At 39.5% G+C, this 17674-nt stretch overlaps 1 protein-coding gene across 5 annotated transcripts in view; it reads left to right on the top strand.

Annotated features, from left to right (window-relative positions):
* Positions 1-17674, top strand: part of SMARCD3 (SWI/SNF related, matrix associated, actin dependent regulator of chromatin, subfamily d, member 3) — an 85202-nt gene that overhangs the window by 56809 nt on the left and 10719 nt on the right. For all 5 annotated transcript variants that reach the window (XM_053941323.1, XM_053941329.1, XM_053941316.1 and 2 more), the window contains 5 exons: positions 7142-7264; positions 9021-9116; positions 9617-9718; positions 11241-11402; positions 15858-15955. In XM_053941323.1, the coding sequence (XP_053797298.1) occupies positions 7142-7264; positions 9021-9116; positions 9617-9718; positions 11241-11402; positions 15858-15955 (581 nt within the window). The remainder of the gene's footprint in view (positions 1-7141; positions 7265-9020; positions 9117-9616; positions 9719-11240; positions 11403-15857; positions 15956-17674) is intronic.

The raw sequence follows: 17674 nt of genomic DNA, 5'->3' as shown, positions 1-17674 counted from the left end.
TAAACACTGGTTTGGGAACTTTGTATTAAAATGATAACAAATGAGAAAATAAGAGATTAGAGGGGTGTGCTGAAGGTATGTATTACATTTCCAATTCAAATTTGGTCAAAAGTGGAACTTAACAGAACACACAATGGGAAGAATTACTTACAGAAGTTATTATTTGTGTAAGAAAATAATGGATGACATTTTCTCCAGTTTCTATTAGATAAAGTCCTGCTCTTTGCTCTTCCTAATATCCCACTGAAAAGGTCTGTTTCTGAGTCTGTTCATTGGACTCATGGAATAGTTTAGATAGGAGGAAACTGGAAGTTATCTAGTTCAACCTTCTGTTAAAAACAGGGTTGTCAAGGCCTTGTTGAGTGTTGAAAATCTGTAATGATGGAGTTTTCACACCCTTGTCAGGCAGTCTGTTACATTTTTTGCCCACTCTCATTGTGAAGAATTTCTTTTCATATCTCATTTAAGTTCTTGTGACTGTATTGGGTAGCTCATACTCTATTCCTCAAATAATTCCCATTGACTGAAGGGTTTTGTAGCTATATGTCTGCCGTGACATAAAGCTATCATTCTTGTCTGTACCACGGTGATGGGGGTCAGCCCAACAAAGTTCACTATTCTGTTGTCTTTGTCACTGTGCAGGTACCTGATAAAATGTAGAAGGCTTTTACCTCTTGGTGTTTTTTCAGTTGATATATGTGAAACAGAAAAAAAAAAAAAAAATTAAGTTCCATTAACACCTCCTAGACAGAAAGGAAACTGAATCCTGGATGGTCTAAATCATGAGTTCATTCTTAAAAAGTGCTGCACATAATAGATAGTACTCTCAGAAGAAATCATTTGTCTTACCTTCCTGATATGGGTTGAACACCATTCTTTTAAACTAGTTAGGAATCTGGCCGCATTTATAGGTGATTGAAAACTTTGACTTGAATTCATAAATCAGCAGGAAGTTATTTATTCTGTGGCAAACTCTTTGATGAGGGAATTAACAAGCGCACAAGGTCCTAGCTGTAAGCTGTGCTGTTGAGGTATTCAGTGTCTGGGGTAGGGAAGAGTGTAGGAGGCACAACACTCTACAGAAACTGTAGACAGAAAATTCTGTTTCCATCTAGGGCTTAGCAAACATGTTTTAAATATCATTTACTCAGTTAACATCTAGAGAATGATCAAACAGATGTTTTCCAAATTCGTGTATAGGTAGTCCTAGCATATAGGTATCAGACCTGTCAAAATAGGGCTAAACCTAGATAAACTTGGGTTTTTCTTAATGTTAAGTATTTCCATTTTATTATAGTTGCAGAACTGGTAACAGCAATAGAAGTTATCTCTGCATTTCCATCTCTTATCAAAGCTCTTGTAATTTTGAAACACTTGCCTTAAACAGTGATTCTCAAACTGGAGTTGTAATCCTAGGAGAAATATTAACTTGTCTAAAGTATGTGAAATTAGGCGATATGCAGGATTTCTCAGAGTTATCAGCTGTAGTTGCAGTTACAGTGTTTGTCACGGTGATTGAGCTGTAGCTAGAAACAATTGTAGGGAACCACAGATTTATGGTCTAGTGCTGCTCAGGCTGGGTTTTTTTCTGTCTGAAGACTAACTATTCTGGGGAAATTTTAGGGATAATTGGTTAAAGCATTTTTTTTTTCGTGAAGACAGTGCATAAAATATGTTTGGCTTGTTGATCCTACTTGGATCTCCTAAGAACAGTTGCACTCTTGAACCAGATGACAGCTGTGGGATGGCTCAAGAAGTGAGGAGACCTGGGGTTTGGGCAGCTGTTGAAGGGGAAAATGGCCTTCCCCACCTGTCAGCTCCTTTGACTACTGTCAGCAGCCCTCTTCAGCTGCCAGCTTTTCCAGTTTAGATCTTGCCTTGGCAGTTTTCTGCTGGTTGGACACTGCTGTGTACTCTCGTCTTCTTCAGCCAGTCCTGCATTCTTGGATTGCATCTGTCATGAGAGTCTCAGAATTCCTTGTCTGCAGAGCAGCATTAGCAAGTGTCCTTGTACTGACTTCATGGAAGACCCACACGGCCAGAATTCCAGAAAAAACTTTTAGGAGGTAGTCAGGCAGACAGAGCTGTTTGACAGATATAGCAAACTCCATGGCCTGAAGGAAACAGAAACCATACGCTCAACAGACCAGTAGCTGTCATTAAAAAATGAATTACTGAAAATCTATGCAGCTCTAAGACCATGGTGGTCTTTGGGAGTGGGATTTATTTAACTAAGTATAGACATAGCCATTTCATTAATTTACATGTGAGCTAGTCACTCAGCTCCCTTCATGGTTGAGAGATTAAGCTGGTGTAGGCAGTGGTGGTCAGGGCACAGTTCTTCTCATACAGAAGTGGTATTATTATCTATAAAATAATACAGATAAATAACACTCTAAAAATGCTTGTTTCTCTCCATTGTGTAACCCTGAGATAGACAGTTGTCGCCATAACATAAGACTGAGATGATTTTCATCCCAAAGCCTGAATCGGAGTCTTCTGACTGAAAGTGGGATGTGACCATGTCACAAGCAGGGCTCCTACTCTAAGTCCTGGCACCACAGACAGTACTTTCATCTCACCCAAACCAGAGACTGTCATCCAGGGACTGTCATTCTTTTGCAATGAACTGATGTGAGACATTCAGTTTACCAGATATTTGTATAGTTGCAGTTTCCAAACTAAATGATCTGCTTCCAGGTTCTCCATTTTTAGGTGAAAAACAAGTAGTAGCATCAGAACACCATCATAGTGTTCCTCTCCCTAATTTTGTGAATTGAGATTTTTTCCCCCACTTTCAGGTTTTAAGATGACTGAGGAATTGATATTGGATTGTTGCCAGAAGCAATTTGGTTTTTTTTCTGAAACACTTGTCTTGTGGCATAATTCTATGTGTTCTGCTTTTTGCATTATGAGATAAGGGAAGTGCAAACACCTTACCTCATTTAATCAGTCAGTGTTTTAGATATGTCTTTCAGGTTGTTTAATGTTCTCTTTTCTCAGGTAAAAAATTCATGCCTCCCAATCACTGTGGAAAAATGATTTTTTTAGTGCGCCTGTCTTCTTCTTATTACCTGTCACTATACAACTCCTCATTCTCTCCTGAGGAAGTACAATGTACAACTATGAAATAAGCTGCTACAGCTGATTTTGTAGACTATTGTGCATACAAAATTCTGTTTTATTCCTCTGTAGTATTTGCTTCACCTTTTTTTGAGTTTTGTTGTTGTTTACGCTTTTATAGAACTGTCTGCAAGTGTTTTTCATGTGTTGGTGAAATTTTGAACTCAGTAAGTATTGTCTCATTCCTTTTTATTATTCATGATACTTGTGTAGTCTACTAAGGCACTGATTTTTCTGCTTTGGGTTGGCCATTTTTAAGTTCATGTCCATTTTTTGTTCAAGAGTTGACTAACTAATTTTGTTTCCTCTACAGATTTTGACGTATCTTGTTGACGCTCTGAGCGAGATGCCTCTATATTCCAGCTCCAATATGGATATTCTTAATTTAATTTGGGTATTTTATAATGCTCAGACAGTGGTCATTGTTTTTTCTGTCTCCTGATTTTTAGTTTCCATGCTACCACTGCTCATTTTGCTTTCTGAGTTTTTTTTTTTTTTTTTTTTTTTTTTGTGCGTTATTTTTTTTGGGTTTTTTTGTTTGTTTGTTTGTTTGGGGTTTTTTGGGGGTTTTTTTGTTTGTTTGGGGTTTTGTTTTTTGTTTTTTTTTCTGTGAGATCAGGAAACAGTTACTGTATATGCAAAAGTGGAAACACGGATTTTAATCTTTTCTGTGCTTTCTGCTTGAGGTTTTTATGCTATGTTGAGGTTCATAGAAATTCACCCTTAAGATATACTTAGAAAGCTCTTAACACAATACTACTTACAAGATTGGCAGATTTTCTTGAGTCAGTTAGCAGTAGACTATCTGCTAATAACTTTGTTCATTTGTTTAAAATCCCAAGCACAACTTCCCTGGAAGTGTCCGGGAGGTTTTGGGTCCAGCCTGAGAGTTCATTGAAGGAAACTAACTTGAGCAGTTGATGGAGATTTGTCTGGGGGATAGCACACAGATCATGGGATCATCAGATACTTAACTTTCTGATTCGACTTGTTAGGGATTCAATACTAATGGAAACTGAAAAAAAAAAGTAACGCTGTAAACCAGGGAAGGTTTTCTGAAGGATTTGACAGAGTTCCAGCATTTCACCCATTTACTTGAACTTAAAGCTGTATTGATTTGTGTGAAGATGACATCAGAGAACTTGAAGAAAGAGTAAGCTGTAGGTGTGCTGCCCCACCCTTCCTGTCAGCCTCCTGTTCAGATCTGTGTGATTTCATGTGAGCTCACCCAGCAGCTGTGCTGAGACCTTTGCAGGAGTTCATTGCTGACATGACCGCTCATCTGTTACATATGATTACTTTATTCCTTTTCGTTTTCTCAAGGAGAAATTGTACGTGAAATACAAGGGGTTTAGGGGAAGACTTTTCATTTTAATGTGACTGCTATTTAAAGTTCCTTTTGCTGAAGTTGAGTCAAAGATCAGTGTCTTACTATAAGAGAGCAAAGGGATTAAGCATTTACTGATTTTTGGACAAGAGATTATTTGATTCACAATGTTGATCAAATCTCTGTGAAGTTCCCCGTGCTTAGCTTTGCCTTTTTGGGTGGTAAAGTTCTGGTGTGTCTGAAGAGATGAAATGTGATGCTTTCTTTTTGCCCTACAGCTGTAAGTCTTCTCTTTAGTTTTTGCTCCCAGCTACTGAGAATCCTTTGGTTGCTTACTCTTCTGTTCTCTGAGAATCCACCATACAGAGAGGAGAGCAGATTTTAGGTCTGTGTGATAAAGCACCAGGCTAAGAAATCTGCAGAACTTATTGAAGGGCAGTAGCTTCTTGCCACTGCTTTATTTAAGCTGCAAACCAATCAAGTTGCTCATAAATTTTATCATTTCCTGCCTGGAGGAGATGGAGTTGCTCAACTGGAGACGGAAGGATATGTCATTCTGAGAGCCTTCTGGATATTAACTTGACATTGTTGTGGAACACAGGGATACTGAGAGTGAACCAAATGCAGTGGTTTTTAGTGTGTATCAGCAGCTGAAGAGGCTTTATGGCCTGTACTCTAAAACCCCACCAAGCACCATGTTGGTATCTTTCTTTCTTGAGCTCAGTTTTGACTGTATCTCATCTCTGAACTGGTGTCTTCCAAGACTGGACATCCCTATGATAGCAGTATAGATGTGCATGCTGGAGTTGTTGCTGGATCGATCCCTTCACGTAGGATTCATACTGTACTCTTGGGTCTCTGCTAAGGGTCTTGCTTTGCAGGCTCGATGGTAGTGTGAATCAGCTGCCAGGAGAATAGTCACAGTAGGAGAGAAGGAGCTTAAGGGTCCAAAGTAACTGTTCCTGGCTGTAGAGCCACAGTTCTGAAATTTTGCTAGGGATTTCTAAATTTATTTTCTTTAAATTTCACTGCACAAAGTAGGCATTACCACTGTTGGTACTAACGGTATGTAGGGCAAGTTCAAGAGCCATTGTCTAGTTCCTGGAAGAGGAGACAGCCTCCCAAGATGTCTGGGAGCAGAATCGTTCCCAGGTAGCTCTTACAAGGAGCCAGTGGTGCTGGCAACACTAGATGTCTGTAAGTAAAAGCCTGCTTGTGTATGTAGGTACAGTTCTGCAAGTAATCCAGGTGGGGATAAAATTTAGGAATGGTGCATACAATATCCAGGGTGATTTGAAGAGTTTTGAGTTTAGAAATGTGAAGTCCTTCACAAATCCACCACACTATAATAGAGTTTTGGGGTCCATAAAATAATTATATTATGAAATAGCACTTTGGCAACAGAAATCCTGTGGGAAAGGATGGAGAAAACATGGATTCACAAGAATGGTTTTTCTGTTAATCTGCATGTTCTTACCTGTGTAAACCTATCATTTTCTGCACTGATGGCACTTTGGAAAATCCTGTTCCCTGTCAGAGCATACTGTTGACACTCCATTTCTATCAAACTTCTCTGTCACTGTCTTCTCCAGATTTGGCAAAATGCAGTAATTTTCCTGTTCCTCTTCAGCCATACATCTCTGCCTTCCCCATTCCTCTATGCAAGATTATGCTGTATAATCTGCTGTATGTTACTCGTTCTCTCCTATGTATGTATAAGCTTTATAAGATTGCTCCTTTCTTACATTGTTTTGTTGGCATTAACTTGACAACTGTAGCCTTTTTGACATTGTGTTCTACATAGGTATTGGAGATTAGAGTCCCAAAGTAATTTTTGGTAACAATCTTTTCTGGAATCCCTGCATCAGACTTAATAGCTGGGTTTTCCACATGATGCATGGAAGGAACGGCACTGAGAAATAATACAGCCATAAGCCATTATAGTGGCTGGGAAACTTCAGGTGGTCTGTAAAAATGACAATGTATTAGCATGAATGTATCTCTGATAGACTTGAGTATCTGGGTTAGGGATGAAGCAGGGTGCCTTCCTTCACTCAGGTCTCCCAGCAAGCTGGAGCTGCAGCATGTTTGCTCAGGGTGAAGGCAGGTGGGGTGAAGAGGAGGGTAAGGCAGCCGGTGTGTGTGTGTCGGTGTGTTCAGGTGTGTCTGCAGGAGGATTGTTACTGGATGCTGCATGATGGTAGAATGCAGATGGGCAGAGATGTGCCCGGCAGGTAGTTTGCAGCATGAGCTGTATTTGTGACTGCCATTTACAAATCTGAACTGATGCAACTAAGAAGGACATTTGTGTTGCAATAGAGCTGCAACTGAATTTAGCAATCTAGGTTGAAGCCAGAAAGGACATAATATCATGCTTTATTCACAATGATTTCTCAGATACCTAATCCAGATGTATGGGATTCTTAGGCATGGCAATCTCCTGTCTTCCTCCATTTACAGTGAATTTCAGCATGTTTGTATATCCAGGAGTTTTTGAAAGGAATTTTCAGATTCAGCTCTTCAGTGCATTTTCGTACATGTAACAGAATCTTAAATTCTAATACAACCGGTGCAGCAGTACAAAACATGGAGATTCCCTATTAAATGTGTAATTATCACCTTTTCTGCAGCTTCCTCAGATCCTGAACTTAAACTGGATATATACTTTCCCCTTGTCTTTGTGCATAACAGCAAAAGCGGAAACTGAGACTTTACATCTCCAACACATTTAATCCTGCAAAATCAGACGCTGATGACTCTGATGGCAGCATTGCTTCGTGGGAGCTGCGCGTGGAGGGGAAGCTCCTGGATGATGTATGACTTATCTCTGCTTCATTGGGGCTGGCAGCATCTAAAGATTGTCCTTTGGGGTGGTAGGTTTTACTGGGGACATCAGCTGAGACAAAACATGTCTGAATGGCACTGTTGACTTGTTGCTGCTGGGAAGGCACTGTGCCCAACCCAAGTGAGGGAAAAGGCCCTAGTGGGAATGTTGGAGAGTGCAGCAGAAAACGAGGCAGACATAAGGACAGGACAGGTAGGAGGAAGTGGAGAGAAGAGGGCTGAGATTAATCCCTTTTAAAGAGATGGCAAGGTTCAGATTACAACAGGTGTGGTAATTCTGGCCTACAGTGGGCATTGCCTCTTGTGAAGAGCAGGATAACAAGGAAAAGGCACTACTTCATATTCCTAGGGGGTACAACACAATGTATGAATGGTTAGAGCAAGGATGGGAGAAACATTTTACCATTATGAAGTCCTCAGAAGCCTCAGCGGTGGATTTAGCTGTCCATGGGGAAGGCTGGACTTTCCTAATAAAGGCGTCATCTATTTGAATACACTTCACAAGTAAGTATTTATAGGCTAAACAGGTAGAGAACATGCATGCATGGAGAGGGCAAGGCTTTCAGTCTGTCTGGAGGTAACCGTACGTGAATCAGAGTCTTGCTGGAGGAGGAAGTGGTTTTAAAGTGCAGCATCTGGGAATTGACATTAGACAAATTCAGTTAAGAAATGAGGGCATAAATTTCAATAAAGAAAGAGATTCTTTATTGGAACAATACAGCTTTTCAATTACCAGCATTTTTTAATAAAATATTATCTCCATTAAATATAAAGAAATAAATTGGAATCCTGTGGCCTGTATTCTGTGGAGAGTCAGGTAATCACACACCTTCTAGTTTTTAATATAGACAGTGTGAGCTGTGCAGTAAACAACAAATACTGATAATTAAATGAAAATAAAAAACGTAAAAGGAAATAGATTTGATTAGTGTATAACCAGTCTGCAAAATTTCCTGTAATCTGATAAATCAGACCAAGAAATTAGCATTCATCAAAAAAACCCCAGGCTGTTAAAAAGAAAGGTATACAGAGGACTTAGGATCATAGAATGGTTTGGGTTGGAAGGGATCTTTAATACCATCTCATTCCATCCCACTGCCTTATACAGGGACACCCTTCCACTAGCCCGTGTTGCTCAAAGCCCCATCCAGTCTGGCCTGGAACACTTCCAGGGATAGGGCAGCCACAGCTTCTGTGGGCAACCTGTGCCTCACCACCCTCTAAGTAAAAAATGTCCTTCCTAAGACCAGTGCAAACCTACAATCTTTCATTAAAACCATTTCCCCTCACCCTGTCACTACAGACCTTGGTAAAAAAGTCTCCCTTGATCTTTCTTACAAGCCCCCTTTAAATACTCCCTGCAACCCATGCTTCTCTGGGCTGAACAACCCCACCTCTCTCAACCTGTCCTCACAGGTGAGGTGCTCCAGTCCTGAGATAATTTTCATGGCCATTCTCTTGACCTGTCTCATGGATGCCATGTTCACCTTACAGGCCAGTCCTTTTCAATAACATTAAGAGTCAAGGAAATCTTCCCTAAAATGTGCACTCTTCCACTACTGTAGAGATTTTTGCATCTTATCCTGTTTTTGTCAGAGGGAGAACTCAATTAGATTGATCACACTTGTGGTTTACATGGGATTTAATGTTCAAGACAGACTGAGAAGTCTAGGACACAAGCTAATAAATGCAGCCTTATACATGTCTGGTTCTTCTGCTTGTACAGCTCAGCAAACAGAAACGGAAGTTTTCATCTTTTTTTAAGAGTTTGGTTATTGAACTGGACAAAGATCTTTATGGACCTGACAATCATCTTGTGGAGGTGAGAAGGCTGTGCACCCTTTGCATACAAACCAGTTACTGGCACAGATAAAACACTTGGCGCCTGTTGCCTCCCTTGTTAAAGGGACTTTGCATTCATTATCTCATTTAAAGTATTTTCAAAGTTTTCAAAATTTCATTATCCTTAAGAATGTTTGCTAAAGGAATCTCCTCTAAAAATATAGATGATTTAGTGCTGCAGTGCACATCTTAGAACAGAATGTATGAAAAGATGAAAAATATTGTGCACATTTCTCCTAACAAGTAAAGTATGTTAACAGCAGAGCAGATTCTGCACTAAAGCTGAATTGAAATGACTGGGAGCAGGGGGAGGGGGGGCGGTGTGGTTTGGTTTTGTTGTTGTCGGGTTTCTTTTTTTTAGATTTCCAGATCTTCAGAAAGCTTGCACTTGTCTGATTCTGGTATGGTATTCTGCTCAAGATGCACCTCCATGGACATCAGTGAAAAAAAGACCAACAATTTTGGTTTTGCCTTTGTTAGTGGCACAGAACTCCCACGACCCAGGAAACGGATGGCTTCCAGGTGAAGAGACCTGGGGATGTCAGCGTGCGATGCACATTACTCCTCATGTTGGACTATCAGGTCAGTGCACTGCTTTTAGCCTGGAACATACAGCCACTGGGACCTAGTGCAACAGAGCAAATTCATCTTGTCGCACACCTCAAAACCCAATATACTTGTACTTGAGTGTCACATGGTCCACTGAAGTTAGAATGATACTAAATGGACTGATTATTTAAAATTTAAAGGGGAAAAATCAAGTGAATTTCTAATATAGTCTAGCAAAATATTGGTCTTGGCATTATGTTAATTAGTATTTTTATTGCCCATCTGCAGAAAAAATATGCATTTTCTCCTCTAGCTTCTTAGAGAATAGTCAGATAAGTTGTACGCAAGTTATGCGTGTGGCTCTTTAAAAAAAATTCAGAGGAGAAGCTTTTGCTAGTGATGCCTGAAGTAGCTGCGTAGTTGTGGCAGCCTTACCTTGGCACAAACGATGGATACTGCAGTTGTGGAGCTCACTAGTCTGACTGAAACCGTCCCCGGAAGAAATGTTGCTGCTTTAAGGAAGCTGTTAACTGTTGAACTCCACTGCTGCGAGTAGATGGGATCCCTCTTTTCAGTGACAGTTCAGACTCAGATGCATTTTGATGGTGTAACTTTAAGAACTTGTTCTCTGCCACCTTCTTTTGCCTCCAGGCAAATAGCATCTATTCAGGATATAGACACTCCATTTTATGTTAACAGAGAGAAAATTTTATTAATTTTAGGGAGCGTATTGGCTAACTGAAATACTGATACAGGCAGTGAGAATTTTTGCTATTAAGACAATATAATGATGTTTGTTATGCTTGCCATTATTATAAATTTATGCTTTAAAATAGATGTCCTTTTGTTCTTAGGTCCTGATTTGTTATACAGCGAGCTTTGGGTGACCCACCACCCATCAGAGTAATCCTTGCTTAATAATGTCTTGAATACTAAACCTGAGTATGAGTACACACTTGAAGAAGCATGCAATTCCAAATTATCCAAGGAGTTTGTGTTACAAGAGATGGAGAACAGGGAAGTTGAATTGTATCACTGAGATCAGGAAAAGAAACCATTGGCTGGTTGTGGTTGGGTAAATTCTTTTATGTGCACCAGAATGTTCATGCTTGAATGGAGTTCCAAGACAGTGTGTTGACATGAGACAGCAGTTATTAGCAGCTGTGGAAGTGTCATCCTGCCTTCCTTCTCTCTCTCTGTGGTTAACTTCCAGTAGTTGAGAGGAAGGGCTGTTCTTTTTCTTCTCTCATTCCCAAAAGTCAAATTTTGCATCAGTGTTGAAAGGGAAAATTCTTCCTGAGTCTTTGTGCAAATTTTTATTATTTGAAGCATGTGCTACAGGTAGTCTGTGTGCACAGCACAGGTACAAGGTCCTTCTTCCAGAGCACGAATTGTGGGACACAAAAATACAATTCTTGTATTTTTGCAATCTCTGCCACAGAATTGGATACATCTCCTGAGGAGCAGAGTCCCCCGAGACTTAAAACTGAAACTTCATCCTTGCGTTTCTGTCTGCTTTCCTCTGTACTGCCACTTCCTTGGCTTTCTGTTCCAGCCTCCCCAGTTCAAGCTGGACCCGCGGCTGGCCCGTCTGCTGGGGATCCACACGCAGACGCGCTCGGCCATCATCCAGGCTCTCTGGCAGTACATCAAAACAAACAAGCTGCAAGACTCGCATGATAAGGAATACATTAACTGCGACAAGTACTTCCAGCAGGTAACTCTTTTTTGGACACAGTAGCTCTTTAGAAGCAAACTCTAACATCCAGCCACAAATTTGGGATGAATGAAAATGACTGATTTTTATTTTCCCTTCATGATTTGCGGTATCCTCAGTACTGAATGGCTTTCAGCAGCCACTACAACTAATATCATTAATACCCTCTCCATGTGCCAGTGTTGTCAAAACTCCCTACATCTGGTGGTTCAGCACTTCCACAAAAGTTGTGGTCTTTCCAGGAAGGAGGACTTCTGTATTGATTTGATGGGTTTTTTTCCTCCATTGTATCATTTTATGCTAAGAAATAATCTGCTGATTCTGATTGTCACATCATATGTAGACCTGTTTTCTTCCCTTCTCTTTCCCTGTTTATGAAGGAAGAAGACATGGAAGATCCAATGAGAAAAGCTGGTTTTTCTTAAATCGTCTTCAGATAATTAAATACTCTTAATGATCTGCATGATTTTTTGAAAGTAGCATGTTAAGACTTTTTGTCTTGCACAATTATCTCTAGAATTAACCAAGAAGGCCACATAAAAACATCTCCACCCTTTCTGTAAATATGATTATGGTTTTTTTTTGAAAGGTAGTGTTAACTGAGCTATCATTGTCTTACCTGGCTTTGTTTTTCAGGCGCACATGACTTTGAAAGTATTGAAAGTAGGGTTTGTGAAATACTTCTATGTAAGGAAAGTACTGGCAATTACAATGAATGAATAATGTTTTAGCAAGCAATGAAAGTAAGTGTTGTGATGAAACTTGTATCCCAGTTTTCTTTTTATTTTTTTTTCTGTTATTAATTTGCCCTACAGCAGTTCAAAGTAGCCAATGCTTGCAGTAAATTTAAAGATACCTCTGCACATATGCGGCTACAAAATGCAACAAAATAATTGTAAGATTCATGGGTATTTTTAGGAATAGAGAACCAAAGTCATCAGGATTATATAGTCATTCTCTTGTTTGTTTGGGTTTTGTTTTTTTTTTTGAGGATTACAGCATGCAGTCTTTTTCACAAATAGTGAAAATTCCATATTAAAACCACGTAAGAATTTTTGGCAAAATGACAATTCTGTTTGTTCTCTTGATTAGATTGTTTGATTTCCATTCTTTATTTATCTATAGCAAATTTAGACTGAGTTTTGTTTCTGCCAGCCCAAAGAGGAAATGGGAAGGGGGAGATGAAAAACATTTGAAAATTCATGAGCAGAAAGAAAAAGGTGTTAAAGGAGTAGTTTTTTATATTTTGGTCAATAATTACAATCCACCAACTAAAACTGTCAGGTAGCAAATTGAAAACAAACAAAAGGACTCGAGCATATTTAAACTTCAAAGCTCCTTGCAATAGAACCTTGCAAATGCTAAAGTATATTAGTGTATATAGGTATAAAGTGTATATAGGTTCCAAAAGTGACAAACCAATGGATGAGAAATCTTGGGCTGTTTTAAATGCAAAGCTGTGGAAGTTGGGAGCTTTCTCAGGGGGAGAACCAGTATATGTTTCTCCTGTTCTTATATTTTTCCTTTAGTATCCACTTTTGGCCACTACCCAGGGCAGGGTAGTATGTGTGGTAGGTTTGTAGCAGATCCTTTGTGTGGCCCTGTACAGATGTACATATCTTATTTTTAGTAAGCAGGAGAGCCTTATCAATTTTATTTATTTTATCTTTCAATTTAAGAACTTTGTTAGAATAAGAAGTTGTTGAAGCTATCTTCTCCTCATGCACCTCATTAGAGACTTATTTGCTCTTAGGTTTCCTTTGTCTTAGAACTCTGCAGGAATGCTATGACACCTTTTCTTCTCATCCTCAGAAGATGAGTTAAATGAGAGAGTTGGGAAGTAGCTGATTGCTTTTCTAGAAGACTGACTCTCAAGAGCTGCAAGAGCTGGCTAATCTGGATTAGTTTCATAAGAATTCAGTGCTTGCACTGATTTAAATTATAAACGGGATTGTTTTGAGTGTTTCTGTTTTCCTTAGGTCTCTGGCAAAATTGTCCTAATTAGGTGATCTTGCTTTCAAAACTGACACTAGTACTTAGGAATCTGAATCCTCTTACAATAAATGAAATATTTCATGATGAGGTGTTTTTTTTTGTTTTTCACTCTGATACTCTCAGGTTGAGAGATGGAGGGCAAAGGAATTGGGTTAGTAATGCCTTCCAGTCTGATAATATTTCTGTAGATTCTATCGTTGTAGCCACATCACTCCCGGAAAGAAAAGCGTTGTCCTGGCTGGAAGTGTGTGTATCATTCAGGGGAGCAGTACACAATGCACCAGTAGCTCTGGCATTCCCCTTGAGATACCGCTTTTCTCACTTGGTGTGCCAGTTTTTCTGAATCCCGCGCTGCTGTGTTCTGCTTATGTCTAAGGGCACAAGACAGTACAGATTAAAAAATTATCACTGAATGAGTTACCTGACCCACCAGGGTCACTGTAGCCAGAGAGGCTTTCAGAGCCTAACTTAGTTTAGACCACTAGCTTCAGTTAGGCAGGAATGTGAGAAGCTTTAGGAAAATTCCACCCACCCTTAGTTTCCAGTCTCCCATCCTCCTCTCACTAACGTGTGCCCTTGGTCCCTTTTCCCTTCTTAAAGCTCTTGTCACTCGGGCACACATCCACGTTAGGAGTTTGACATGAGTGTTGAGCCAGTGATGAGAGCAGATGGCATCGAGCTTGGTGTGGAGAGATTTTGGGTGGGAATTCCACAGTCATCTCTATCAAGTGTCAGAATTCAGAACTCAAATAAGGACTGCAGACTCAGTAAGTTTTGTTACTTCCTTGTTCTTCAGAAACTAGCTGGCTGAATTCCTGGATGCAGGCAAGTCCAACACAGCTTTTAGAGTTCGTGAAGACGGATACTTTTCTGTTTAAAAACGATGTTTACATTAGCAGGGAGATTTGAAACATTGCTTTTTTTTTCTTTTTTGGTTTTTTTTTGTTTTTTTTTTTTTGTTTGTTTGTTTGGTTTGTTTTGTTTTTTGGTTTTTTGTTTGTTTGTTTGTTTGTTTTTGTTTGTTTGGGTTTTTTTGTGTTACAAAAAAAAAAAAAGGTTCAAAGGTATTTTAAAAGCTTTAAAAGCAATAGAACCTCGCAAATGGTTCCTAGAGCTGGCTCCTAGGTATTTCTGCTGCCAAATTCACTCACGTGAGAAAACTGTGAATTTCAAAAGATACCCTATGTCAGGAACCCCAGATGTCTATTGTATGTCTATTCTACAACCTGAGAGTCCTTTATTTTTCAACCCTGCCTGCATCCTTTGTCTCTGGAGCTGCAAAGGTTGTTTCTGTTTATAGATACAATACTATGAGAAGTGTATCTCTACTGTCAGGTGAAAATAGTTTCCCTAAGAGGCATTTGCATAGGTCTGAACATTTTTAAAAATTGCCTCCACATAAGGGCACATTTTAAGGCAAGTGTTAATATATAGGTTTTTTATATACTTTTTTTTTTTAAGTCAGTTTAAATGGAGTATCTTTAGAGAAAAGTCTGTTTGCCTGTTGAGAGCATTAAAAATCACAGTAGGAAACAAAGGCTGTAATAATTATATTTCTGAAAACTCAAGGTGTAAAGAGTGTTGTTTCTATATTCACGTCAATGCACTGCCATTGCTCACAGAAAATTTCCAAATTCTACAGCTTTTAACCTTTTCCAGATTTTTGTTTTGTTTTGTTTTGTTTTGTTTTTTTCCCCCTGAATTCAGCAGAAATTCATTGTGTGATTTCCTGGGTTGTCCTGTGCAGAGCCAGGAGCTGAACTCAATGACCCCTGTCAGTCCCTTCCCTCCCAGGATATTCTATGAGTCTACGATTCTATTTAGCTTCAGGACCATAGTAAAGAGAAAGTAACCATAAACAGTTTGGAAATGGGTGGATCCCTCCCAAGAGACTGTTCAGGCTTTGGTTAAAAATAAATAATATCACATTGACTTTATTTTTCCGTAATCCTGAAAAACCCACAAATTGCAAATGGTTTTAAAATCCAGAAATGTTTTCTTGTATTTTTCTTTAGCACAAAATATTGCAGGAAACATTCCTTGGGGGGGGGGGGGGGAATGCAAACTGTTTTTGTGTTTTCTCTGGTAAAAAAAATCAGTCATTTTCTTTACAATATGCTGCTGTAAATCCTCAGTAAGAGAGGGAGTATTTGCTTCTCTCCCATCATTGATACAGTTCGTCCTCATGTCCCAGTGAAAGGTCCTGTTCCCTCCAGCAGCTAAACCAAAAATGAGACACCTGAAATTGTCATGGCCTGATGGATATGTCTGGAAGCCCAGATGAAAATGCAGGGACAGAAGTGACCAAAAATTTAATCTGTGCAAGGAACCTGAATTACAGCTTTCAAAACCACCTTCTGTAATTGCCTCAGTTCCTTGTGAGCTGCAGATTCCTTACTTTCTCATTTAACTGCAAGATGGGCTTTGGACAAATAAAATTTGTCGTTTACTGTGTTCCAGATCTTTGACTGTCCACGGCTAAAGTTTTCTGAAATTCCTCAGAGACTCACTAACCTACTGCTGCCGCCAGACCCGATAGTGATAAACCACATTATCAGGTAAGCTGGTTGGTCAGCTCAGCACTGTCCTGTGCAGAACACTCACTAAAGTACTGCAGTACTCTACAGAAAGAGCTGCAGTCACTGTAGGGACCAAAATCCAGTTTTTATAACTTCCAGATGAATACCTTGGACTTCGCTGTATGTTTGTTCTATATGTCATTCTAGTTTGTATAATTCCGAATTGTTTTCACTAACACAGCACCAATTTTCTAGGAATATGAAAAACAGCTTTTATATTTACTAGAATACCATTAGTTGAGCTTTTTCCTAAGGAGAGAGGAATGAAAGTTTGAACCCAAAAAAAGAGATAAAAAAGAAATTGAGATGAGGTATTGTGTATCATGGGCAATCATTCTAATCACTGATATATTATGTAAAATGTACAACATCATTGTGATTTTAAATGCAGGGCCAGTCCATGCATGCTTTGTTGGGATTGGGTCAGCTCCTTGACTGTTAGTCTTACCCTGAGAATGCCAAGGAGTCAAGAGATCTCCACAGATTAACAACAAAGAATGCCTGGATTCAGAGGTCATTGTGACCAAGATACTGAGCTCTTGTATCCTTGTCAAAACAGATGTCTTCCTGGCGTAGCAGATGAACACAACTTTCAGCTCTCTCAGGTTCTTCCAGCATGTGCCTTATTTAAGTGACAGCAGTGTACATGGAGGAGGGGGATAAAGAGACTTCTGGGGATTGCAACTTTACTGTTCAGATATTTCAATCCTTTCCAAGTTTTTTTGTGGTCAGGGTCAAAACTCTGATTCTGGATCTTTAAAAATTATTATTACTTAGGTTACTGATTTGATTTCCTACAGAATATATACAATATATTTTTAAGCAGATGTTTCTGAATTTGCTTAAAATTGGGCTTTTTATTTTAAATTTGTAACATATATGATAAGAAGTTACAATATTGCATAGGCTATGGAAATAAAGTTTGCTTTTTGATTCATTTGAATGTATCAAACAGAGTAATGAAAAAACCGCTTGGTGGCCGTGCAGATCGAGAGCTGTGTATGTACTGTCATTGGGCACAATGCAGTGACCTGTCTAATGGACCACAAAAAAGCTGAGCTCCTCAGAGATAGATAGTCATTGCTTAGAGAAAAATGACAAAGAACTGATGATTATGTTTCCGGGGCAGAGAGATGACAAAAAGGTACCAGAGGAAGTGGTTTTTGTCAGGTACCAGCTAAAGAACAGGTGTGTGTCACAAAGCTACAGCTTTGTGTCTAGCAGCATTCTCTGATACTCTGTGTGCACCACACAGCACCTGACAATCTTAAATGGTACTGATGTAGTGGTGTGGATAAAGGAAGAACTCATTTCCTGGGAACAGGTAGTACTTTTGCAGTGAAGTCTTTACAGTGTTGGGCTAAGCTAAAATAAGTCTGGGTGTCACTGAACTTAAAGAAGTATGTCGCTGAATCATAAAGTCACAGAATAGAAGGGATTACTGGTCGTCATTGAGAGCTCCCCCATCCAAACTCAAATGAGGTTCAAAGTCTATCCAGGATACTTAAGGGCCTGGTCCAGCCAAGCTTAAAACAGGGTCTCACAAATGCTCTGCCCTGTCACTCTGCATTCAGTTTTTTAGAGTGAATGTAATCAGCCACTGAAAGAGTATGCCAGCTGCCTGTCCTGGTTTAATCCAATCTTCAGCCTGTCCTGGTTTAATCCAATCTTAATCCACACATCATTCTCTCCCCAGCA

The sequence above is a fragment of the Vidua chalybeata genome, chromosome 1 (genome assembly GCF_026979565.1).
Source record: "Vidua chalybeata isolate OUT-0048 chromosome 1, bVidCha1 merged haplotype, whole genome shotgun sequence".
Classification (NCBI taxonomy): Eukaryota; Metazoa; Chordata; class Aves; order Passeriformes; family Viduidae; genus Vidua; species Vidua chalybeata.
Note: the sequence above shows the minus strand (reverse complement) of the source record. Positions and strands in the feature narration are given on the sequence as shown.